We start from the raw sequence: 25,250 nt of genomic DNA, 5'->3' as shown, positions 1-25,250 counted from the left end.
CCCCCGACACCCCTGGCTGGTCTCTCGGCAGACGCTGTGCACCACCCACCTCCTCATTGAGAATGTGGACGACGACGACGAGCTGTCCGACCTGGCCCCTGACCTCATCTACACCCTCCTGCTGCAGCTCGGCTGCAGCTACCAGCCCGAGGCTGCCTCGCCCGCCCTGAAGACCTGGAGGCTGGTCCAGCCGGGGCCCCTGCCCGAGGAGCTGACCCTGCAAAGGTGCTCGGGGCGGCCGGGCAGGTGGGCAGTGGGGAGGCCAGCACGGGTGCAAGGCTGTAGCCTGGGTAGGACTGGCCTTGTGCTGTCCCACAGGGGCCCAAATGTCCTCTCCCGGTGGGGAGGAGCAGTTTCTGGAAGCTGGTCTTACTCCTTCCTGTGCATCCAGCATGTGGGGGCTTCAGAACTGGCAGCCCCGTTCTCTCCTGTGACCACACCCTCAGCCCCCCGGGACCCCGACCTCATGGAGCGGCAGCCACAGCCCACGCCCCCGCCTCCTTCCAGGGTCGCCGTGAAGTCCATGCAGCTCTTGTTCCGGAGGCTGCACAGCGAGCGCCTGCTGCGGGCCCTGGAGGAGCAGTCGGTGTGGACCCTGCTGGAGAGCAGCGGGACCTTCCTGCAGGGAGTGAGCCTCCTGGCCAGGTACGGCCCGCGCTCTCCCGGGTGGGAGAGGCTCCCCCGGGAAGCGCACCCTCCAGCCGTGGCTGAGTGCCTCGTTCCCCGGGGGCTGACCCGCCACGCTGACCCACTGACCCGGGCCCGGGCTGGAGTGACAGCAGCGTGCAGGACATCGGGAACCCTTCATCGCAGGTGCCCTGAGGTCCTGGAGGGGAGGGGCTTGCCCAAGGCCACCAGGGCCAGGATGGGCAGTTGCTTGCTGCGTCCTCATCACGCATAGAGCAGAGCAGTCCTCGTTCGTGACTCCTTTATACAAAGGAAGTGGAAAGGGACCGGCAACCCCACCCGAGCCCCTGGAGGAGGTGGGAGAGGCCCAGAGGTGTCCCGGATCTGCCCGCAGCCAGCCTGTGAGCCCCGCGTCCTGTCTGCAGGCTGTGCGCGTGGCTCCTGGCAGGCTACCGGCAGAGACTCGCGGAGCTCGTGCTCAGGGGCATGGACTCGGACGTCCTGAGCTGCCGCGTCAGCAGCACGGCGGTCTGCGTGGAGGTGAGGGCCCCGCCGTGGGCCGGGTGCGAGTGGAGGCCTGCGTGGAGGTGAGGGCCCTGGGTGTGGGCCGGGTGTGAGTGGAGGCCTGCGTGGAGGTGAGGGTCCCGGGTGTGAGCCGGGTGTGAATGGAGGCCTGCGTGGAGGCGAGGGCCCCGCCGTGGGCCAGGTGCGAGTGGAGGTCTGTTGAGGGCCCCGGGCGTGGGCTGGGTGCGAGTGGAGGTCTGCGTGGAGGTGAGGGCCCCGGGCGTGAGCCGGGTGCGAATGGAGGTCTGTGTGGAGGTGAGGGCCCCGCCGTGGGCCGGGTGCGAGTGGAGGTCTGTTGAGGGCCCCGGGCGTGGGCTGGGTGCGAGTGGAGGTCTGCGTGGAGGTGAGGGCCCCGCCGTGGGCCGGGTGTGAGTGGAGGCCTGCGTGGAGGTGAGGGTCCCGGGTGTGAGCCAGGTGTGAGTGGAGGCCTGCGTGGAGGTGAGGGCCCTGGGCGTGGGCCGGGTGTGAGTGGAGGCCTGCGTGGAGGTGAGGGTCCTGGGCGTGGGCCGGGTGCGAGTGGAGGCCTGCGTGGAGGTGAGGGCCCCGCCGTGGGTGGGGTGCGAGTGGAGGTCTGTGTGGAGGTGAGGGTCCCGGGTGTGGGCCGGGTGCGAGTGGAGGCCTGCGTGGAGGTGAGGGTCCCGGGCGTGGGCCGGGTGCGAGTGGAGGCCTGCGTGGAGGTGAGGGTCCTGGGCGTGGGCCGGGTGCGAGTGGAGGCCTGCGTGGAGGTGAGGGCCCCGGGTGTGAGCCGGGTGCAAGTGGAGGTCTGCGTGGAGGTGAGGGCCCCGCCGTGGGCGGGGTGCGAGTGGAGGTCTGTGTGGAGGTGAGGGTCCCGTGTGTGGGCCGGGTGCTAGTGGAGGTCTGTGTGGAGGTGAGGGCCCTGCCGTGGGCCGGGTGCGAGTGGAGGTCTGTGTGGAGGTGAGGGTCCCACGCATGGGCCGGGTGCAAGTGGAGGTCTGCGTGGAGGTGAGGGCCCCGCCGTGGGCCGGGTGTGAGTGGAGGCCTGCGTGGAGGTGAGGGTCCCACGCGTGGGCCGGGTGCGAGTGGAGGCCTGTGTGGAGATGGGGGCCCCGGGTGTGGGCCGGGTGTGAGTGGAGGCCTGTGTGGAGGTGAGGGCCCCACCGTGGGCCGGCTGCAAGTGGAGGGGGGTGGGTGCCCTGGGCTCGCCTCCAGGGCAGGTGCTGAGTCTCTGAGGGACACCTGGGCCGGGGACAGGAGAGCTGCCTTCCGTCGTGCATTCATTCACTCATTCACTGGTTCCTTCATTCATTCATCTCATGAGAGATTCACGGTGAGGCGCTGTGGGGGTGAAGGCACTTGTGGGGTGGCAGCCGAGCCCTGGGTGACACGTGGTGCTCAGAGGGTGCACCTGGGCTCTGGGGAAGGCTTCTCACAGGGCTCAGAGAGCAGGGAGGCGGGGGGGGGGGGTGCTGTGGCTGTTGGAGCTCTGCGGGGGCCCGAGGGAATTGGCCAGCAAACTCTCAGCAGGAATCCCCTGACTGCAGGACGCCCGAAACGCAGTAGGAAGCAGACAGCCCAGGCGGGGGCGAGCCCTTTCTGTAGAGGGTCATGTAGCAGATTTTTATTTGAGGGGTAAAGAGAAAGGGAGGGTGGAGATCTCCCGTCTGCTGGTTCACTCTCCAAATGCCCACGACAGCCAAGGCCGGGCCAAAGCCGGAGCCAGAAGCTGGGCTCTCAGTGCAGGTCCCCGCGTGGGTGGCTGGGAGCCACTACCTGCGCTGTCCCCGGGTCTGCATCGGCAGGAGTCAGCAGTCAGAGCCAAAGCCGGGAGCCGCCCGAGGTAGCCTGGCGTGGGATGCGAGTGCCCCTCCTGCTAGGCCAGACCCAGCCTCCGGGAAAGGCCCCTTCCTGACTGTGCGGCCGACTGGGCTGTTGTGGCAGGAAGTCAGCGCCGACACTGGCGACGTCGGGATTCCGACAGAGCCGAAACGTAAACTTCAAGTGTGATTGTCGTGTGTCACCTACGTCCTTCAGATGTTTTTTCTTACTTTTTAAAACCGCGACGATTCTTGGCTGTGGGCCACCCAGAAGCTCCCGGGACATGCTCACCAAGCCTGTCCCAGTTCAGTGGGCTCCTCCCAGTGTGAGGCTGCCTCTGCAAAACCTCGAAACAAAGCTGGGAAGGCGAGGCCCCCCCCTCTGCCTCATGCGGGCACTGGTGTAGCTCAGTCCCAGGGGGCTGCAGTCAGAGGCCCAGCTCTTGGGTGCAGCAGCTGTGCAGCCAAGGACAAGTGGCTTAGGGTCTCTGTGCCTCAGTTTCCACAGGGCCCAAGCTGGGGCCGCCCTGGGGGCTTCGGTGAGACTCCGACGCGGTGACATTCTCATTGCCGGGCTGCCTGGCTCACTGCTAGCCAATGACTCCTGATTAGGTTCAGCTTCTAAGAAGCCATTGCCTTAAACTCTTCAAAACCCGCAGGGCTGATTATCCAGGGCTCCATTTCCCGTGAGAGGAGTGATAAGACGTTAGGACTTTATCCCAAACGGCGTTCACCATCAGGTGTGTCTCAGGCACGACGCTGGCCTTGAATAGGAGCCCAGTAAACACTGCGGTAAACTGAGGCAGGCAGGACGCTCCCGCCGCGCTGACGTCAGGCCGGGCCGGGAGCGAGGCAGGCACAGGTGCAGAGTGCCTGCCCTTCTCCTTTCCCCTTGGACTTATGGATCGGTTGCTTGGCTTTCCTGAGATCCCTTTAAAACACACTCGGGTGCCTGTGCGTGCACGTGTGTGTGTGTGTGTGTGTGTGTGCCTGCATACATGCATGCCAGGGCCTGAGGTCTCGGCCAATAGTGAGCCTCCCAAATAAAGGAACACAGACATCACCCTGCCTGTGGCTGTTCAGCTGTGGGTGGGCGTGGCTCCTGCTCCCGGCGGTGCAGGCGTGTTCGCTGACAGAGATGAATGTGTGAATCGGCCCAGCATTGCCCGCACATTGTTACTGAATCCTCATGACAGCCCTGAGTCGGGGGCAAGGATATCACCCCCCCGTTCACAGATGAAGAACCCAAGCCCTCCCCAACACACAGCGGCCACGTGAGCTGCCGCGGCCCCCTGCCCGGTCGGGCTGCCACGAGCAGGCCACGCCCCGTTCTCCCCTGCAGTTCATGGGCGAGCCGGTGCTGCACCAGGAGAAGCTGCTGAGGCCGGCGGTGCTGCTCCTGGAGAGGGGCGCGGAGCAGGAGGAGGACGAGGCCCTGCGGGTGCTCTCCCTGCGCGCCCTGGGGAACATGGCCCTGGGGGCCCCCAGGAAGGTGTGCAGGGCCGGGGGCGGCGGGCTCCCCCGAGGAGCTGGGGGGAGGCTGAGCCGCTCGTGGCCCTGCAGGTGAAGCAGTACCGGAAGCTCCTGCTGGAGACTTGCCTGGGCTCGCTGCGGGTCCCGGCGAGCACCCGCGCCACCGCGGAAGGCATGGAGGCCCTGACCAAACTCCTGGCCGAGCTCCGCGAAGGGGACGTGGGGGCCTCCTTCGACGCCATCTCCGAGCACTGCAGACTCTTCTTCGACAACGTGAGTCTACGTGGAACGCGGGCTGAGGCGGCTCGTGGTCCCGTGGTGGGGAGGCATCTGCTATGGGGCTCGTGTCCTCACCGGGAGGGGGGGGGGCTGTGGTGAGCAGAGCAAGTGCACCCACTCGGGCTCGCTTCCTCCTTTTTTTTTTTTTTAAAGTGTGTATTCAAAAGGCTGAGTTGCAGAGAGAGACAAAGAGAACTCTCCCATTGGCTGGTTCACTCCCCAAGTGGCGCAATAGCCAGGGCTGGGCCAGGCTGGCCAGGAGGCTGGACCTCCACCCCCACGTGTGTGCAGGAACCCAGACACTCGGCCCCTCCTGGAGCTGGACCCGATGTGGAGCACCTAGGCTAGAACTGGCGCTCGTGTGCAGGCGGCGGGTTAACCCGCTGTGCCACGGCTCGGCCCCTCCTCCTCCTATTACAAACCCAGTAGGGCCACCCTGGGGCTCCTCCCTCGAGGCTCACCTGGTTCTAATCACCCCCCAAGCATGTGAATTCGGGGACTGTTCCTAACTCTTGGGGGACATTCAGATCAGTGAGTGAGCAGCACCTGTGTCATCCCCAAAGGAATGGCACGCTTGGGAGAAGCAGCCCAGCGTCCCTGCTGGGGCAACAGGCCGATCCCGGGATCTCGCACACACTCAGTTTTGCGGCAGCCCAGGGCTCACGGACGCCCCAGCCTCAGCAGGAGGGGAGGCCGCGCCCCTCAGCCCTGCACAGCTCGCGGATGCGCTGTGGGCAGCTGGGCCTTGCTAAGAGGGGCCTGTGTTCAAATCTGGCCCAAGTCCTGGTCCAGGGAAGACAGTCTGGGACAGGGGCCAGCACCCAGGGCGCCGGGCACCTGCCCCAGTGTGACCCCCTCGGTCCAGGAGAGCGAGCTCCTGCGCTTCAAGGCCTTCGAGCTCTTTGGGAAGCTGGCGACGGTGGTGGGGATTTCCAAGAAGCATTTCTTCAAGGGCGAAGTGAGGAAGGCCTGGGTCCCCCTGTTGCTGCACTGCCAGGACCCCTGCTCCAACACTGCCCAGGTGAGACGCGTCCCCGAGACCCGGCCCCTGGGACCCGCGGGCCGTGCAGAGGGGCTGCCCAGGTGAGACGCGTCCCCGAGATCTGGGACCCGCGGGCCGTGCAGAGGGGCTGCCCAGGTGAGACGCGTCCCCGAGATCTGGGACCCGCGGGCCGTGCAGAGGGGCTGCCCAGGTGAGACGCGTCCCCGAGATCTGGGACATGCGGGCCGTGCCGAGGGGCTGCCCAGATGAGACGCGTCCCCGAGATCTGGGACATGCGGGCTGTGCAGAGGGGCTGCCCAGGTGAGACGTGTCCCCGAGATCTGGGACCCGCGGGCCATGCCGAGGGGCTGCCCAGGTGAGACGCGTCCCCGAGATCTGGGACCCGCAGGCCGTGCAGAGGGGCTGCCCAGGTGAGACGCGTCCCCGAGATCTGGGACCTGCGGGCCGTGCCGAGGGGCTGCCCAGATGAGACGCGTCCCCGAGATCTGGGACATGCGGGCTGTGCAGAGGGGCTGCCCAGGTGAGACGCGTCCCCGAGGACTGGCACCTGGGACCCGCGGGCCGTGCAGAGGGGCTGCCCAGATGAGACGCGTCCCTGAGATCTGGGACCTGCGGGCTGTGCAGAGGGGCTGCCCAGGTGAGACGCATCCCTGAGATCTGGGACCCGCGGGCTGTGCAGAGGGGCTGCCCAGGTGAGACGCGTCCCCGAGGACTGGCACCTGGGACCTGCGGGCTGTGCAGGGGGACCATCCAGACCCGCGAGACCGGCTTATCTTGGGGACTCTCGGCTGCCCAGCCCTTCTCCCGGCAGACGCCGCGCTTTGCGGCACTTCTCGGTGTTAGGACTCAGGGTTCTGGTTGAGACTCACCAGCGATCTCCCTCTCCACCTCCCGGTGGGGCAGGCCCACGCTGGGGCTGCTGGCACCCGAGGAGGAGGGAGGGATGCCTGGCCTGGCCTCTCCTCTCCCTCCTCCCAAAGGCCCAGCTCCTCCACGCTGGGGCAGGAGGCAGAACGGTGTCTGGATCTGCTCCTGTGGCCGCTGCCTCTTGGGCAAATGCTGGCTGCCTGGGACCCCTGCATGGGGACTGTCCACCTTGGGCTCAGGACCCCAGTCCCTTTTCTTCCCATACAGACTGGGGGAGGGGTGGTGAAGAGACAGCTGAGATGGGGGTAGCCCTGCCTCCTCCCCCCACACTTCAGGGGTGTAGCTGGCCCCCAGCCACCTGATGCCACTCAAGCCATGTCCCTGCCCCTGCAGGCCTGCACGGCCACCATGTTCCAGTGTGTGCACTTCTGGGGCTGGAAGTCCCTGGAGCGGCCCCCAAGGCAAGGCGAGGCCAGCGCTGACGACCTGGCTGTGTTCCAGACAACCATGTGCTCCGTGCTGGTGAGGGGCTGCTTCCCCGTGACCCCGATTCCCTTCTAGCCGTGGACGGCAGGGGCAGCACTGGCCAACAGGAGAGGGAGGCCACTGCAGACAGCTCATGGGACACCTGAGCTCGCCCTGGGGCACACAGGACTGGCGTCTGCCATACTCATCCCCGTGTGCTCCTGAAGACCCTGGCGCGCGTGGGTCTCACTTGTTTTGCACCGAAGTAAACGTGTCCTCATCCCACTTTCCCTGGGAAGCACCCTGGGGCTGGCCAAAGACCCACGTTTAACTTTCAAGCAGCCACACTCAGAGAAGTGGGAGGATGGGAAACGGCCATAATAATTTATTTCATCCAGTCCACCATAACCACAATATGATCACTAATGTGGAATCAACATTCAAATTGATGCTTTGCACTGTCTTGGGTCTAGCCCTCCGAATCCACACAGCATACCACACTGAGACCAGCCACATTCCACGTGTTCAAGGGCCAAGGGTGGCCAGCGGCTACTGCTGGGGACCACACAGCCCCACCTCCCACCCCCGCAGGGTCTCCCAAGAACGCAGCCAGGGGCCGAGGGTCCTTAACTTGCCCAGCTGGCTCGCTGTGAGTCTGGGGTGGCGCAGGCCGTCCCTGTGGAAGGGAGCACCCCGCCAGCAGCCTGTCCCGCGAGGCTGCACGTTGTCCCCTGTGTCTCCCAGACTCAGAAGAAGCCGGCGGTCCTCTACTGCTTCCTGCTGGAGACGCTGACCTACGTCAGCAACAACCTGTCCAGGATCAGAATCGCCTCCTGTAACCTGGCAGGTGGGCGCGAGCTCGGGTCTGGCCCGACGCAATCCCAGGGCGAGGGTCTCGCGCAGCGCCACCGTCTCCTGCTTCCCGGCCGGCCTCCTACTGCCGGCCGAGTCCCTCTGCTGTCGTTTTAGGGATTATGATGAAGCAGATGTCTGCCCACTACCTGAAAAAGCTGGACTTCCCCTCCCTCCGCAACTGTGAGTGCTGCAGCTGAGGCTGGGGGCGGAGCCAGGTGACCTGGGCTGCTATCCTGGGGGCGTGGCCAGGGAGAGACGGGGGGGGGGGGGGGGGGGCACGGCAGGGCGGGGTCTCCAGGAAGAAACACCACCTGCACTATGCCAGCCGGCACGCGTTTCCTCGGCAGCTCGCAGGTGCTTGCCTGAGCTCTGGCCGAGCGGTCTGTGGTGGGCGGTGGGCCCGGCTCGTGCCGTCTCTGGGTCCCACACGCAGCAGGCAGCCTGGGGGGCAGCAGGTCTTTTCCCCTTTGTGCCCACCCCCAGCGCTCCAGGAGCTCCAGCTGGACACGGACCCTGGCGTCCGGAGGGCTGCCCTGGAGACCCTCCAAGTCTTGGACGGCTGCAGCCAGCACTGGGTTTCGGCTTTGCCAGGAGGAAGGTCCTAGGTGGCTGGTGGTTCCTGGTTCGGATGGGTAGAAACCACGAGTGTGCCAGGTCCTCCATGGCCGCGCGCGCTGTTGTGCACTTGAGTTTAAGATAAATTTTGCTTTCCTTGTTTTTCAAATAAATCTCCTTAGCCGTTTGCAGTGCAGCTCAGGTCCGCGAGGTGGCTGCACCAGGGGGTGTGTCACGGCCCCTGCTGGGACCCCAGTCCCGTCTGCAGAGGGTGCGCCCTCTGCCAGGCACCAAGCAGTCGTCCAGCCTCCGCCCCAGGGAAGGGCAGACGACACACAGTCAGGGTGGAGGTGCTGTGGTGGCCCCGTCAGCCTGGGCACAACCCAGGAGGGCTTCGTGGGGGAAGCCATGTTCGCACGAGGCTCGGCCTACAGTTACCAGGGCACATTTGGGTTGCTGGACCAGGAGTCCAGGGAGGCTGAGTGTGCAAAGGAGGCATGGGCCCCACGTGCAGGAAGACTTGTCCCCCAGAGCAAGCTGGCTGGCTGTCCCCGAGCAGTCACCCCGACTTCCAGGCTGTCCCCCTACACCTGCTGCAGGCAGTACCAGTGGGCTGTCCACAGGTGATGGCTCCCAGGGACCCGTGAGCTGGGCTCCGCCTGGAGCCGCACGGGGCTGCCGCTAAAAGCCGGATCCCACAGACGTGGCCAGCAGTGGCGCTGCACTGACCGCACATGGGGCGACGGCCGTGCTCCGTGCAGTCTGTCCCAGGGCCTGACCCCGCAGAGCGCCGTCGGAGGTGGCACTGCTGGTCCCAGGAGGCAGTGTCTCTTCACGACCGGCAGCAGAGCCAGCCCCGCCAGGTGCTGACTGAGCTGTGGCCACGTCAACAAAACGCCATCGAGTTAAGCGTGCCCCGGACGCAAGGAGCCTCCTGCAGCCTCTGAGCTGGGGTTCGCAGAACTGGAGCCAGAACGCACAAGGCGGTGACAGGAGACCAGCAGAGAAGCAGCGTCCTGGAGCACGGGCGCCGGCCCTGCCATCTGTGCTGTGACCTTTCACAGCCCCGGGAGCCCCCGGGCACCGCAGGCCAGAGCAGCCGGGCCAGGCCCTGGGGAAGTGAAAAGGCAGTAGGCGGGGACCCCAAGACACACCTGCCCTGACACACAACTCTCCTCCAGGTGTGTGCCGAGGACGGCCACCTGTCCCCGTCTGCAGACAACCAGGACGGGGGAGCACAGTGTCTACCTGGAGCTCTTAACACGCGAGACGCCCGCCGGGGCAGCCCCCGGCCCTGGCCCTCCTCCACAAGACGCGGACAGAGATGGGAAGCGGGAGCACGCAGCCCGGCCAGGGAGACTCGGCACCGCCCCAGCACCCCGGGCAAGGATGACGAGGGAAATGCGTGGGCCGGGCTCTCAGCAAGCAGCAGGCCGAGAATGGCTAGAGGGTGGGCAGGGCCCCTCCGCCAGCCGCGACTGAGCCAGGCCGCCTGTTAAAGCCGACCCTGCCGAGGGGCGAGGCTTTGGCCGGGTTCTTGGCCACCAGCAGGCTGACCGCTCACGGTGCGGTGGGCTGACCCGTGGGTCCCTCACATTCCTAGGGTGGGGTTCTAGCTCCCAGCATACCTGACCTTGCTGGCATCGTGACCTCGGAAGCAGTTAAGCCACTGACCTGGGCTCCAGCGTTATTTCAGGAGGCTGAGCTGAGCCGTCCGGTGTTGGCGAGGCGGCTGTCTTCCGGGAAGCCGGGTCTAATGAGACAGTGCGCTGGACGGTGCCCCGGCGACACTGGGGCCGCGGGGCCCACTTCTTCCCGCTGTTTCCTTGCTCCTGGACGAAGGGGCTCCGGGCTGTGAAATCCCCCCACGGGGAGGACGCGGAGCTCTGGCGCAGGGGCTGAGCTGCAGACGGCGCAGCTGCGGCCCCCTCTGCTCCCCACGGCAGGGCCTGCGCGGCTCCGTACCCAGACGACGTCCTCGTGATGCGGGAGGCGGGGCACGTGTCGCCGGAAACGTCCCCGTTCAAAGGAAACAGAAAGACGGGTCTCCAGAGACGTCTGGGAGTTTTTTAATTAAGCGACTTTATTTCCAAGACTTCGTCCCGGGGCCCGAGCGCCGTCTGACGGAGTGGGTGCTGCTGAAATCTGTCTAAGGGCAGAAAAGCCAACCAGGTTCTCCCGTCTTTGTGATGACGAAGAAAAAGCCACAAACCAGAGAGCAAGGGGGCAGCGCTGCACACCGCCCGGTGGAGACGCCGGCGCTGCCTTCTAGCGACAGTCACTCCGCCCGTCCATCTGGAAAGCCGTGCTCTCGCCTCTGCGGGCAGAAAAGACAGATCCGACTGCACCCCCATCTGACAGGGCCCCCAAAGCCAGGCCCCACACAGCCCCCTGCCTTCTGGTCATCCCAGGGCGTGCACAGAAGTATCTGTATTCACGGTAGAAGATGCCCCAAGGAATCAGACACAAACTCAACAGCGATCCCCACACAGGCAGTGCAGCTGTGGCCCGTCCCCGGCTCTCCAGTGCTGGCCAAAGAGAGAGACTACACAGTCCCCGGCTCTCTGACGCCGGCCACCCTGCACTGCCCGTGTCAACACAGAGGTCCTAAGAGTGAAGCTCACTGCCTCATTTACAAATGGGAGAACCCGCCTGCTCTGCCGACCTCATCCGATGGGAGGGTTCTCTCCACGCGGTGGTTAGCCTGGTGGTTAAGACCCCGTGTGAGAAGCCTGCATCCCACTGCAGAGGCCTGCGTTTGAGACCAGGCGCCACCTCCACTCCAGCTCCCTGCTACTGCACCTGGTGGGCAGCAGGTGGTGGCTCAAGTACGCGGGTCCCTGGAAGCCACATGGGAGACCCAGACAGCACGAGGATGATCTGGCCCCTTCCTCAGACTGGTCACAATGGTTTAACGCCCTCACATTGTGCCTTAAGATGGCGTCTGGTGCTGGCCACTGAGACCGGCGGTCAAGTTCCAGGGGGACCTAAGTGCCTCCCTGCAGGCGCCGGGGCGCCTGCTCACAACACGGACCTGTCTGTAAAGCTGTCCCCTCCACGTGGCCTTTAGGCCAAGCAGGTGAAAAGGCACGAAGTGATTTTGCACTGGGGTCAGGTGGGACAGGGGCCCGGGGGGCCCAGGGCGGGATGACAGTGAAGGAACGGGAGGCTGGGCAGGGCACTGGAGAACAGTGGAGACAGCAGGACAGCACACGGCAGTTCCGGGGGCCCGGCGTGGCTCTCTGGGTGGGACTGTCTTCGGTGAAATCCTGCCTTTTACGAGGACCAAGGTTATCCTCAGAGGGCAGCTGGCAGCAGCGTGCAGGCGTAGCACTGCGCTCAAGGCCGTTCCCTGAAGAAGGGGCTGGGGGCTGTCTGAGGCTTCCCCCTCCCAGAACCCCTGCAACGCTGGCCGCCAGTCACTCGGCTGGTGTGTTGGTCTTGTAAAGCCCAAGGGGCACAGGAGGGGGCTGAGGGGGCGGGGCAAATGGCCCGGGACCACCAGCGAGCCCAGCTCCAGGGGGAGCACTGGCGGAGACCAGGAGCCTGCTGCGCCGCACCCAGGGCTGGGCCGCCCTCCTGGGCTCCCTCTCGGAAGGGTTCTGGCCGACAGCAGACGACGCAGCCTGTTCAATCTGCTGCTGGCGCGCCCACACGTGATGTTATACACACGTGACATCACAGAACACGCGTTTGATGCGTCTTTCTCACACACACACACGTGTGCACGCTCACACACATTCCTAATGGAAACGCTGGTTTAGAGGAAGGAAAAGAGGGGAGAGAATGCTTAGAAACAAATACCCAAGAATGTTCTGGAATTTGTCCAAAGGCACACGCAGGTCACTACCGCAGGAAGCCGCCAGCCCCAGCTACACAAACTCACCTTCTCTTCCCCGCTGGGTGGTCCGGGCCTGGGGAGTCCCAGGAGTCGGCCTGGGGTGCGCGCAGCTGGGGGTCTGGCAGCCTGCGGCGCTTCGCAGGGGACCAATGGTCGCCCCTGGTGGCTCCAGCAGACGCCCCGTCCTCCACTGCGCTCGAGCCCAGTGCGCCTCTTCTGTGCCACTGGGCTGACAGCGACAACTTCTGGGACCGGGAGTCCGGGTTCGGTTTTCCCAGGACATCGTCTGTCCGGTGCCGGGCCTGCGCACTTGCCGTGTCTGGAGACGCTGCGCCCGGCCGCGGTGCCGTGCTGCAGTACTCCCGATGCAGCTTGTCAAACTCTTCTTTAATCTCATCGTAACGATTCCTCCCGCAGCCCAGAGGTTCTGTCCTGGGTCCTGGAACAGCTCCGCCGGGTGACGCCGCCTTCCTAAGCGGGCCAGGGCTGCTTCCCGGGACAAGGCTCCTCGCCTGCTGCGGGCGGCCTGGGCTCGGCACGGGGCTGGGCCCTGCAGGCAAGGGAGAGGGACCGTCCTCTGGCCGGCCTTGGCCTGAGTCCACGGATCTGCCCAGGCGCTCGAAGGCCTCCCTCAACGTCTTGCCCTTCGCTCTCACAGACAGACCCGGCCTGTGGGTTTCGAAGCTCCAGGAACCCCCTGGGCTCACCGGCCCGCCGCTGTACAGGCCCACGGCCCAGGAGTCCGCGAGGCCCGTGTGGCGAGGCTGTCTGCCGGGGCTCAGGGCGTACTCCCGATGCAGTCTCTCAAATCGGACCCGGATCTCCCTGTAGCGCTCCCCGCGGGGGCCCTGTGGCGTTGCCGGTCCAGAGATGAGCTTCACAGGGGAAAGCAGCCACTGCAGCATCCCGAGCCTGCGCTCCCGGCCCAGGGCGCGCACCGCTCCGACGTCCGAGCCTGCCGGAGCCGAGTTCCTCCGTGGCGTCAGCTGCAGCTCCTTCCAGCCCGGATCGGACGTCTGCACCTGGGATTTGTTGCCTTCAAGACAAGCCCTTTCCAATTTAAAACCCGCCTTACGGCGAGAAACATCGAGTAGGTTCTCGCAGTCTCTCAGTGGTCCCGCACCCGGCTCCGGCTCCGGCCCCGGCAGGGGTGGGTGCAAGGAGCTCCCCCGGGAACGCCTGCCCGCCTCGCAGTACGTCCTGTTCAGCCTGCTCCTCCACCTGTGCCGCCGCCTGCAGCTCCAGGCTTGAAGCACAGACGCTCTGGTGGAGATGACGCACGCCGGCTTTGCACTCAGCAGCCGGCTCATGGAGCGCAGCATCCCCGCGTACAGCTCGCTGATGGTCACGTCGCACAGCTCCTCAGCCGCCCAGGACCGGCCGCTCCCGTCCGTCCCCAGGGAGCAGAGGCTGTCGTCTTGGTGTTCCGTGCCCGTGTCTGTGGAGCCAGGATGCAGGGGGCACTGCTCCTGGGGCGGCGAGGCCGGCTTAGCCGGGCCCCCGGGGCTGCTTCCAGAGACCCCACCACGGCACCCTGGGAGAAACACACAGTCACACGTCCCTGTGCAGACATCATGGAACTCGAGGCCGGACCGCGACCTTCTCAAAGCAACGATGACAATAATGACAATGACAATGATAATAAGAAGCCCCAGGTTCCGAGGGAGAGGTTCCTTTCCAGGCATCAAAACTAGACTCTTGCTTTCCCACCCCGGGACTGACCTGGAACCTGCTGTCTTCGAGAGCTCACTGGAAGGCAGGAGGTGCCCACACACTTCCCGCCAGGTTGGGCGGGAGTGAGCTAAGCATCCCGAATGCACTGCTTCGCGCAGCTGTGACTTCTGCAGGATGCAAAATGCTTTATGTATTGGGAAAAAAGTGTCACGCTCACTAAGCAGAAGGGGAGGAGGGCGAGAGGTGCCGCCCCTGCGGGGCTCCTGGGCTCTGGACAACCAGCCAGGTGAGCACGCTTTACTGCGGTGATGACCCAGAGGGATGGACATCGAGTCGGGGAGGGCCGGCGCTGTGGCGCAGCAGGTTAGCCCTCCACCTGCAGTGCTGGCATCCCATGTGGGCACCGGTTCAAGTCCTGGCTGCTCCACTTCTGATCCAGCTCTCTGCTATGGCCTGGGAAAGCAGTAGAAGATGGCCCAATCCTTGGGCTCCTGTACCCACATGGGAGACCTGGAAGAAGCTCCTGGTTTTGGCCTGGCCTAGCCCCAGCTGTTACAGCCATCGGGGAGTGAACTAGACGATGGAAGATGTCTCTCTCTCTCTGCCTTTCAAGCAAGTAAATAAATCCTTACACAAAAACAAGAACTGATGGGCACAGCTAAAGGACACGGAGGCCAGCCTGAGGGGCTCCCCAGGCCCAATCCAGGACCGCCGGAGCACTGGCCCGGACGCCAGCAACAAAACACGACATGAATTTAAAAACGGCCCGCGAGTCCTGATTCTGAGACAGTAAACACCTGAACCCTGAGCGTGCAGAGGAGACACAGTGAGGGGACAGCCCCCCTACGCAGAGCAAAGCTGACCACGGAGCCACCAGCCTTGGCCACCATCGCCACTGCACGCCAAAACCACTGGGTGGAAAAGGCCGCCACAGACGGCACCCAGGGCTCTTGAGCAGGCCCCACCTCAACTAAACCACCGGACCCAAAGGCCAGCAACGATGGGACAGGCTGGCCGGAACCTGCAGGGCTCACAGCACCACCCAGCGAGCGCGTGTGCCAGCAGTGCTCCCACGAGCACAACCCCAGGAAACAACCAGGCACCTCCACGCCCAGGGCCGCCCTGCAGAATGACAGGCCTGGACCGCTCCAGAGAGCCAATGCCGGGGGGTGCTGCGGGCGGGGGGGGGACAGCTGAACAGTGAGGGACCCACAACTCGACCCGCACACACACAGCCACACACACACACACGGCTACGACAGACGGGGCAGGTCCTGTCAGTGTCAGTGTTTCATGTCTACCATATGCTCAGCTTCTTACACTCCCCTGGGGGGTGCCCTGTTCTTAGGGGACAGTGTGCACATGGATGTGCGTCCACGTGCGCGTGTGCACAGGACGCAGCTGGTTTGACAGGAGGGTCCCTGTGGCGTGCAGGGCAGCCACGCCCACCGCACTGCTCCTGTGCCCGAGTGAAGGGGATGGGCCACACTCACCAGGGGCAGGCGTAGCCGGCCGGGCCAGGGTCTTGTACGTGTCCTTCCCGTCTCTGAGAGCTGCTCTCTGAAACGAAAGCCAACAATCGCGAGAGCTGTCAGGTGCCGAGGCCCTGGGCGCGTGGAGCCAGTGCAATGCCTCCCCCGAGGGCGGGGTAAGGAGCTGCTCCCCTTTCAACACACGGCGGGCAGCAGCGGGGCGGTGTGGACAAGCACGTGGCCGTGACACTCCCAGCAACATCTAGCAGTCCACATGGCTCCAGGGACTCCCTCCCCCCACGGGAGGGCTGGTGGCCTCTCTTCACCATCCACTGTGACAGCAAGCACCTCACGGCAGCTGGTGACGGGCGATGACCCCCGGGAGCTGCCCCGCCCTCCAGTCCCCTGGCCAGGTCACACAGCAACCGAGAGGACGCCACTCGCTGCGGGCGGTGGAGACAGGCCCCTCCAGGACCCGTGGTGCTGCCGCGGCCGCAGGCACGGCAGGACCTGTGCTGGGAGAGGGGTGCTCTTCATCGTGCCGGGCCCTGCCTGCCTGCTGGGAGCCAGGGCGTCCTCCTTGGTGTGAGTGACGTTGACAGAAGGCAGGAAGCTGAAGAGGTGACCCCTGTGTCCCTGCACTGCCAGGCTCCGTTCCGCGGGCAGAGCTCCGGGAGCAGCTGCAGGGTAACGGGCGCTCAGGCATCCAGGGGCCTCCTCCCTTCCCACCAGAACACGGACCCAGGGCAGCTGGGACGAGCCGGAGCCCCTCACACCAGGGAAGGGGGGCTCTGGTCCCTGACTGTGCAGCTCAAAGCCGCTCTGCCCAAGAGCTCGAGCCCCACGCACGGCCCCAGATTTCTGCAGTGGGCAGCGGAGGGCACACCCCCAGGGCTCCGGCCTCCAGCAGCTGCCCCGGTGGTGCTGCCCCAGGGCAGGGGAGGTCTCAGAGCCTGGAGCCGCCCTGGCTCGGAGCAGTAACACGGGCACAGCGCGTGCAGGGCGCCCTCCGCTTACGGGAGCCGTCCTGGCTCTGAGCAGTAACACGGGCACAGCGCGTGCAGGGCGCCCTCCGCTACGGGAGCCGTCCTGGCTCTGAGCAGTAACACGGGCACAGCGCGTGCAGGGCGCCCTCCGCTTACGAGCTCAGGGCACCCAGTGCACCAGGCAACACATTACCTCAAAAAACTCCGCGTCTTGCAGCAGTATATCCACTTGGGTCAAATACTTCCTTCTCAACTCAACTTCCAAAGGGCCCTGGGGCGCTGCGGGCTGACGGGGGAGAGGCGGTGTTGAGAAGGCTGACCCGGTGAGCTCTGGACTGACTGGCAGGCTCAGAACGCACAGCTCCCTCCACCGGGCTGTCCCGAGTAACCTCTCCTCCCACCGTGCCAGAGGTCCAGCCCCTCTGTGCTCCCCCGGCCCAGCAACCTGGCCCTAGGTCGGTCACCCAAGTACAGTTTAATAAATAAGTCTGGCGAGGTTTATGACAGCGTTCCTGGAACAGGAAAACACCCGGAACAACCTCCCAGGAGTTCAGGGCCCAGCGCCAGGAGTGAGCCCTGGCCTGTAAGGAGACCATGACCAGCCCAGGAGGCCAGGTGGCTGGCTCCACAGCCCTGCTCCACTCCTGCACCTGCTCGGGGGAGGCAGGGGTGTGGGACCAGGAGGTACCAGCCACTTGCTGGGGCAGGGCCAGCACCCCACTCCTCTGGCTGAGGACACCCTGCCTGTCCCCCAGCCCTGCAAGATATTTACAAAGTGCCCCCCCCCCCCCACGCTGAATCACTGCCTCTTCTCCTAAAAGTGCCACGTGGGTGCCTGGCCACAAACCTGCACCCAAAAGCAATCCCGTGGTAAAACCAGACGCCAGCTCTCACGGTGTCTGACGGCAGGCGACCGGGGCTGGGAGACGCCTGTGTGCACCCCACCCCCATTCCCGACCCGCAGGAAGGCGAGATGGCAGGTGGCCTCTGTGACCCGCGGGGCACAGGGGAGACCACCGTACAAACACCACTGTTGACGTGGTGCCAGCTCGCAGGTCACATGAGCTCGCGAGGGCCAATCTGGAAGCGCTGGCTAGAACACCCCCTGGTGGGTGACAGGCTCTGGGCAAGAACTCGGAACCCTGCATTCAAGCCTGGGGGCTCAGTCCAGGCAGGGGGGACCACGCTGCCAGGTGAGTCGCCCCACATCACTTAGAGCCACGGAAACCAGGCGTCACGGCCAGCCTGAGAGGGAGGCACGTGCTACCTCAGGGGGCCTCAAGGGGGAGCCAGAGAACGCGAGGCCTCAGGCCGCCTGCCGTCCCTGGCGCACACAGTTCTCACCACCACAGCCCGGGCAGCCGCAGCCTCCCGCTCCGGAGACGCATCCACATCGCTGCCTTTGGAGCCTGAAAGAAAGAAGGAAGGAAGGAAGGAAGTCGACGTCAGAGCTGCGGGGAGCCTGCGTGTTCCCCTCCAGGACGGTGCCTGTGCCGCCTGGAGGATGGAGCAGGTGCTACTGTGAAAACCTCACGGCCTCGGGAGCGGCCCTGAGGACGGGGCCCCGCGTGGCCGCCCACGGAGGGGGCGACCCTGAGGACAGGGCCCCGCGTGGCCGCCCACGGAGGGGGCGACCCTGAGGACAGGGCCCCGCGTGGCCGCCCATGGAGGGGGCGACCCTGAGGACAGGGCCCCGCGTGGCCGCTCACGGAGGGGGCGACCCTGAGGACGGGGCCCCACGTGGCCGCTCACGGAGGGGGCGACACTGAGGACGGGGCCCCGCGTGGCCGCTCACGGAGGGGGTGACCCTGAGGACGGGGCCCCACGTGGCCACTCACAGAGGGGGTGACCCTGAAGATGGGGCCCCGCGTGGCCGCTCACGGAGGGGGCGACCCTGAGGACGGGGCCCCGCGTGGCCGCTCACAGAGGGGGTGACCCTGAGGACGGGGCCCCGTGTGGCCATTCAATGAGGGGTGACCCTGAGGACGGGGCCCCGCGTGGCCGCTCACGGAGGGGGCGACCCTGAGGACGGGGCCCCGTGTGGCCATTCAATGAGGGGCGACCCTGAGGACGGGGCCCCGCGTGGCCGCCCACGGAGGGGCGACCCTGAGGACGGGGCCCCGCGTGGCCGCTCACAGAGGGGCGACCCTGAGGACGGGGCCCCGCGTGGCCGCTCACAGAGGGGGCGACCCTGAGGACGGGGCCCCGCGTGGCCGCTCACAGAGGGGCGACCCTGAGGACGGGGCCCCGCGTGGCCGCTCACAGAGGGGCGACCCTGAGGACGGGGCCCCGCGTGGCCGCTCACAGAGGGGGCGACCCTGAGGACGGGGCCCCGCGTGGCCGCTCACAGAGGGGCGACCCTGAGGACGGGGCCCCGCGTGGCCGCTCACAGAGGGGCGACCCTGAGGACGGGGCCCCGCGTGGCCGCTCACAGAGGGGGCGACCCTGAGGACGGGGCCCCGCGTGGCCGCTCACAGAGGGGTGACCCTGAGGACGGGGCCCCACGTGGCTGCTCACGGAGGGGCGACCCTGAGGACGGGGCCCCACGTGGCCGCTCACAGAGGGGGCGACCCTGAGGACGGGGCCCCGCGTGGCCGCTCACGGAGGGGCGACCCTGAGGACGGGGCCCCGCGTGGCCATTCAATGAGGGGCGACCCTGAGGACGGGGCCCCGCGTGGCCGCTCACAGAGGGGCGACCCTGAGGACGGGGCCCCGCGTGGCCGCTCACGGAGGGGCGACCCAGAGAGCCCGCCACAGTCGTGGTGGTGGGAGCACAGCTGTGCACCACCCCAGCTCCTGGAAACGCGGCCCCCCAGTGCCCCCTGCCGTGCCGTCCAGGCAATGGGGACTCTGTGAACCGTGGGGGCCACGCGTGGCCAGGAAGGCCGAGGAGCTGGGTTTGGGTTTCACGTAGTTTTCAGAGAACTTGGACAGTCACAGCTAGCTGTGGACACCGTGCTGGACACCGTGGCTCCCGAGTGAGCAGTCTGAAAAATCCACACACCTAAGGATTTACAGAGCTCAGTGTGGCTTCCTGCCAGCAACGAGAGATCACCCGTGAACACCTCGCTCCATCAGGGTCTTCCCTCTGCTCTCAGAGCACCGGTCTGCGCTGTGGTGCAGGCGAGGCGCGGGGCAGGGGCCGGGCGGGGCGGGGCGGGGGCTGCAGGCGGCAGGTGTCTAAGGGTCCGGTACAAGCTGCCTGCCGCTCGAGGGGAAGCCCCGTGTGCGGAGCCTTCATCAAAGCGGGGTCTCTTCTGGCCGCGGCGGTGGGTGGGTGGGGGGCTGGAAAGGCACCATGCTCTGGACCCTGGCCTTTGCCAAGAGCACAGGAAGACAGCGTCCGGATTCCCACACGTGTCCCTGGGCACGGGAGCCGAGGCAGGGACAGCAGCCGGCACGACTGGGTGGCATCAAAGGCTCAGGACGGCGACGCCCCGAGCAGGAGGAAAGGACTTGGGACTCGGCGTGCCGAGGGCAATGGCGGTGGACGAGCACGGCGGGAGGAACCTAAGGGAGGGGGAGCCTGCAGGTCTGGACAGGAAGTGCCTGAGCGGGAGACGCTGGGCGCTCAAACAGCCCCAGCGAGTGGCCTGGGCCGGAGGCAGAAGTCAGCACGAGTGGGTGGGGAGGGAGACGCGACCCCACGAGAGGCGGGGACCTGCAGGGCGCAGAGCTCGCAGGCCAGGGCCAGGGCTCCCAGATGTTTCAAATGCCACCGAGGGGAGGGGAGACACAGCCAGAGAAGGCACGCGGGTCTGGCAGCCTCACGCGGAGCTCAGCCTCAGTGGCGTCACAGAAGCCAGATGGGGCCGGGGCAGAAATCACACAGCGAGGGCTGCGGAGGGACCGGGACAGAGGGAGGTGGTGAGGAGGGGACAGACGGGGCTGGGGGCGCCTCCTCTAACACGCTCTCCGTCAGGGCGGAACCCGGGCGTGTTTGAACACTGCCGGACACATCCAGAAGAGAGGAGGGACGCTGCAAGGACCCCAGGGCGGGCGGGGCGGGGCCCAGGCAGAGACCCCTGAGGGCGGGGCGCCGGCGAGGGGCGGGGTGCTGGGGAGAGAGGCAGAGAAGTTTGCTGCAGAACCAAGGGCAAGCCTGGCCTCCCATGAAATCTCCATTGCTTTACTTGTTCACGGCTGTGTGAGCGCCACTCACGTGCCAAGCACCACAGACGCACCTGTGGGCAGGGCTCCCTACCCGCCAGGAGCCCGGGGGCAGACCCGGGCACTTTAGGATGTTTAGTTCCTACGATGCATCCTGGAAAAAATAAAAACCTCAACAGTGAGGAATCCAGACTTTAAACTGTGCGGCAGGCACGGAGCAGCCTGCTGCCCTGCTGCCACCAGAGGCGACACTCACCGGCTTCCGGGCCCCGCGTGCTGTCCAGGGAGACCTCATGACCTTGGGACGCGGTCTGCAGGGGGCCGTCGCTCCTCCTCACCTGCTGGATGGAGGACGCTTGTCAGTCACAAACAATCCCCCCGCAACCCCGAGGGGACCAGAGCTTCACCAGGCTCCCCGTGCGTCCCCTTTAAAGAAAGCCCCAGAGCTCCTCAAGACATTTCTTTATTTTATTTGAAAGGCAGAATCAGAGAGAGAAGTCTTCCATCCGCTGGTTCACTCCCCAAATGCCCGCAACAGCCGAGGCTGGATCAGGATGGTCAGAAGTCCAGAACTCAAATCGGGTCTCCCACAGGGCTGGTGGGGCCCCGGAGCACGGAGCCACCACCCACCGCCTTCCCGGCTGCGTATCAGCAGGAAGCCGGATCGGAAACAGAGCAGCCGGACTTGAGCCAGGCCCTGACACAGGATGCAGGCATCAAACGGCAGCTTCACCGCTGAGCCAAACGCTCAGTCTAGTCAAGATTCTTCCTGTGAGTCCCGGTTGCCCCTCTTCCAGGCCAGCTCTCTGCTGTGGCCTGGGAGAGCAGTGGAGGATGGCCCAAGTGCTTGGGCCCTGCACCCCATGGGAGACCAGGAGAAGCACCTGGCTCCTGGGAGTGAACCAGCAGCTGAAGACCTCTCTCTGTCTCTACCTCTAATTCTGTCTTTCAAATGAATAAAATAAATCTTAAACAGAACAAAACAAACAAGAACGGCAACAGGCAATGCGGCGAGGCTGGGGAAGGCGAGCACCCAGCGCGGGGCTGCAGCACTTCCCGTGCTCCCCGCCGTCAGCCTCCCCACCCTGCAGCACGGCCATCGTCGGACATCAGGTACCTGGGCTTGTGCCTCGCTTCCCTCCTGTATCAGTCGTCCACCCCACATCCGCCGGCCTTCAAAGAGAAACCAGGCAACGTGAGCAGCCCGCGTTCACAGGCAGCCAAGCCAAGTCCCTGCCCTCCCGCCCATGTCTCTGGGGCTAAGGGGTTTTTGTTTTAAGTCCACATTAGGGAAATTTGTCATTAACGGTCCTTCATTAATGGGAGGGAGCAGCCTGTCAACGCATCATCTAAACCTAAGCAGGGAGCAGAGCCATGCGAGGGCTGCTCCTTCAACAGACCCACGCGCCACACCCGCGAGGGCTGACGCCCTGAGGTCACCCCCCTGCCTGGGGAGCTGAGCGGTCTCGGGGGTGCTGGATTCGTTCCACACGCGGCCCAAGCCCGGCACTAGCAGATCTGCGGTTCAAGGACGCTGTCCTGCCTGCCGCTGCCCGGCTCGCAGAACCCGGCGACTCAGTGAGCCAGGACAGCCGTCAGCGACGAGGGCACACACGCACCGCGTTCTGAGCCCCCTGCAAGCGTACACGCAGTGCGCACACACAGCCCGTCCACAGGCAGGGGCCTTCTGCCCGCGTGCTGGGGCCAGGGCGTGCCCTGGGCTGGGTCAAACCAAGGCTTTGCCCCTCTGGCGAAGTCACCCAGGGCGAGCTGCTTAACCTCTCCGTGCGGCGTCCACGTTAAACACGGAGCATTCCGGCAACAGTGCCTGTCTCTCCAGGGCACGCGTGCCCGGCTACGACTTCCCACTGCCCACGCAGCGATCCTGCGGCACTGGCAGCTCCATCTGCCCCCTGCGACTCCCTGCAGTCAGGAATCCCCGCCACGGGAGCCCCCGCCATCAGGTACCCGCACAGGCTCTGCCGCTCGGCGAGTGTCGCTGCAGAACAAGCAACTGAATGGCCTGTGCCATCAACATCCGCTATAGCCTGTCAGGGACACTGACCCAGGGGCCGGCCCTGCGGCTCAGCAGGTTAAAGCCCCGGCCTGCAGTGCCGGTTCAAGTCCCGGCTGCTCCACTTCCGATCCAGCTCCCCGCTGATGCTCCTGGGAAAACAGCAGAAGATGGCCCGAGTGCTTGGGCCCCTGCACCCGCGTGGGAGACCAGGAGGAAGCTCCTGGCTTCGGTCTGGCTCAGTCCTGGCTGTTGCGACCGTTTGGGGAGAGAACCAGTGGGTGAAAGATCTGTCTCTCCTTCTCTCTCTGTAACTGTCTTTCAAATAAATAAATAAATCTTTAAATAGAGAGAGAGAGAAACAGAGAGGAAACAGGAACCCATGGAGGAGCACCCCGCAGGTGCTCCGGGCCCCACCCCAGGCCAGGTGTCCCCAGCAGCCCGGCAGGCAGGTGACACCCGGGACGGAAGCAGCGCTAGGCCCTCGGGGCAACAGGGGAGACCCCTCAGCTGCCCCCAGAGCTGCCCAGGGACACCCGAGGCCACCACACACCGGGCCTGCCTGGGGTCCCCAGAAACTAGTTTACCTAATCCCGATGGAAACCAGTAATTCCTGAGCGCGAGTGATGCCCCCCGGGGAACGGGGCTGACTTTCCTATGCGACCCCAATCCTAGAAAGCTCGGGGGGCGGGGCCCTACCCTGGGGCGTCTCGTAGGTCAGCGTCGCCATCTCCACCAGCGGGTCGTCCTCGAAGGGCTGGCTGTACTGTGGGGAGGAAGGGGCGTCCCGTCAGGTCCAGGGGCCGCCGGGGGCCCTGGCCCACGCAGAGCAGGTGCAGAGCCCCCAGCCCCAACCGCGCTCTCCCTTCCCGGCACCCCGGCCCCACCAGCCCTCGCCCCGCAGCTGGACCCCCAGGCCTGCCTCTCGGCGCTGCGCACCCCAGCCTCGCCCCCTCCCCTGCCTGCCCCCCACTCCGGAGGCCGAGCCCCCAGCCCCGCCTGCAGCCCCCTGCCCTCCCGAACGCCGGTCCCCGCGGGCCTCGCCCCCGGCCACTCGCCCAGCCGCACCTTCTCTATCAGCCGCTGCATCCGCCTCTGGAAGCGGCGGCGGCTGTCCCTGAGCTTCCGCTGCAGCGCGTCCTCGTCCAGCTCCTGGCGCCCCATGTCGCGCACCCGGCCCAGCCACAACTGCAGCGCCGAACCAGGCCCCAGGTCCCCGCGCGCCGCTCAAATAGGAAACCCCGCCCCGTCCGCTCGCCTCTCGAGTCTCCATTGGCTGGAGCGAGGAGGCCGGGCTCTGATTGGGCCTTTCAAAAAATGGTTCACGCCGCTTCCTCTCGGCCAATCCGAGCCCTCGCTTATGGCCCCGCCCGGAGGCGCGCGTCGGGCGGAAACGAGGGCGAGCGCCCCGGCAACTGCCGCGGTGCGTGAGGCTCCGCCCCCTCCCTGTCTCGCGAGAACTCGCGGAGGCTCGCTGGTTTCTGCCGCTGGGCGCCCGAGGCGGTGCGGCCAGGGCCGTCGGTGCCGCGGGGTGGGGCCGCTGCCCGGCGAGGGGGTCAGGGCCCGCCCACGTCCGCGGGTCTGGAAGGGAAGGCTGACCCCCAGCGGCCCGGACAGTGCGGTGGTGTGGCCGGGCCCACGTCCGGAGGGTCCGGACAGTGCGGTGGTGTGGCCGGGCCCACGTCCGGCGGTCCGGACAGCGCTGGTGGTGTGGCCGGGCCCACGTCCGGCGGTCCGGACAGCGCTGGTGGTGTGGCCGGGCCCACGTCCGGCGGTCCGGACAGTGCGGTGGTGTGGCCGGGCTCACGTCCGGCGGTCCGGACAGTGCGGTGGTGTGGCCGGGCCCACGTCCGCGGGTCCGGACAGTGCGGTGGTGTGGCCGGGCCCACGTCCGCGGGTCCGGACAGTGCGGTGGTGCGGCCGGGCCCACGTCCGGCGGCCCGGACAGTGCGGTGGTGCGGCCGGGCCCACGTCCGGCGGCCCGGACAGTGCGGTGGTGCGGCCGGGCCCACGTCCGGCGGCCCGGACAGTGCCGTGGTGTCGGCAGCAGAAGATGCCCAGGTCCTTGGGCCCTGCACCTGCGTGGGAGACCAGGAAGAAGCTCCTGGCTCCGGATCGGTCAGCTCCGCCTTGTGGCCACTTGGGGAGTGGACCAGTGGATGGAAGACCTCTCTCTGCCTCTCCTCTCTCTGTCTTTGCCTTTCAGATAAATCTTTATAGAAAACAAAAGCGCTAGTGAACGCAGTAGGTCCCTGTACCAGTCTCCTACTGATCCCACGTTGCCTCCTGCAGGAATCTGGGGCGAGGGTGGAGAGGGGGCCTCAGGGCTCATGAACAGAGATGGCCCTGGGGGTCTCAGAGGGCTGTTGGCAGGGCCCTTCCCTAGTGTTCCGGAATGTTCAGTGACAGAGCCACTCCGCCCAGGCTTGTGCTGCTCCCGGGAAGCCCAAATCCGATGACTGATCCAGGCAGGAACATAGAAGCCTGTGCCGTTCCAGGCCCCAGGACAACCCCAAGTCCGCCCGGCCTCTCTCTGGTCCTCGCGCAGCTGTTGGCCTGCAGGGCACTCCCTTCCGGGCATCCTGCCCGCTGTCTGCTGCGGAGCCCGCCCCTCTGAGAAGCCAGCTGTAACAAGGACCTAGCTCCAAGTGGCCAAGGATCTGCCACTCGATTGGTCACTTTCCAGGTTT

General features: G+C 66.0%; 2 protein-coding genes across 15 annotated transcripts in view; one reads left to right on the top strand and one right to left on the bottom strand.

Moving 5' to 3' along the window:
• Nucleotides 1–16,132, top strand: part of MROH2A (maestro heat like repeat family member 2A) — a 51,376-nt gene extending 35,244 nt beyond the window's left edge. For 7 of the 11 annotated variants that reach the window (XM_070070014.1, XM_070070015.1, XM_070070007.1 and 4 more), the window contains 10 exons: nt 32–225; nt 508–645; nt 1,053–1,167; nt 4,309–4,458; nt 4,530–4,712; nt 5,584–5,739; nt 6,982–7,110; nt 7,798–7,900; nt 8,023–8,088; nt 8,392–16,132. In XM_070070014.1, the coding sequence (XP_069926115.1) occupies nt 32–225; nt 508–645; nt 1,053–1,167; nt 4,309–4,458; nt 4,530–4,712; nt 5,584–5,739; nt 6,982–7,110; nt 7,798–7,900; nt 8,023–8,088; nt 8,392–8,513 (1,356 nt within the window). In that variant the 3' untranslated portion in view covers nt 8,514–16,132. Of the gene's footprint in view, nt 1–31; nt 226–507; nt 646–1,052; nt 1,168–4,308; nt 4,459–4,529; nt 4,713–5,583; nt 5,740–6,981; nt 7,111–7,797 lie in introns of those variants that run through there. The other 4 variants (XR_011387048.1, XM_070070012.1, XM_070070008.1 and 1 more) reach the window with 4 other exon arrangements.
• HJURP (Holliday junction recognition protein) lies at nt 10,644–23,762 on the bottom strand. 4 transcript variants are annotated; one of them, XM_051834168.2, is made up of 9 exons: nt 23,629–23,762; nt 23,260–23,326; nt 21,664–21,719; nt 20,803–20,887; nt 17,781–17,845; nt 16,630–16,722; nt 15,472–15,538; nt 12,350–13,838; nt 10,644–10,780 (listed from the first exon to the last, which is right to left on the bottom strand). In XM_051834168.2, the coding sequence occupies exons 1-9, from the start codon at nt 23,722–23,724 to the stop codon at nt 10,732–10,734; spliced, it is 2,067 nt and encodes a 688-aa protein (XP_051690128.2). In that variant the 5' UTR covers nt 23,725–23,762; the 3' UTR covers nt 10,644–10,731. The 4 variants fall into 4 exon arrangements, with proteins under 4 accessions (XP_051690128.2, XP_051690129.2, XP_069926131.1 ...); XM_051834169.2 differs by having other exon boundaries at nt 20,803–20,884; XM_070070030.1 differs by lacking the exons at nt 23,260–23,326; nt 23,629–23,762 and adding an exon at nt 22,515–23,220.
• Between the last annotated feature and the right edge of the window lie 1,488 nt (nt 23,763–25,250).

This window comes from Oryctolagus cuniculus, chromosome 3 (genome assembly GCF_964237555.1).
Source record: "Oryctolagus cuniculus chromosome 3, mOryCun1.1, whole genome shotgun sequence".
Classification (NCBI taxonomy): Eukaryota; Metazoa; Chordata; class Mammalia; order Lagomorpha; family Leporidae; genus Oryctolagus; species Oryctolagus cuniculus.
This window is presented reverse-complemented; position numbering and strand designations above follow the sequence as displayed.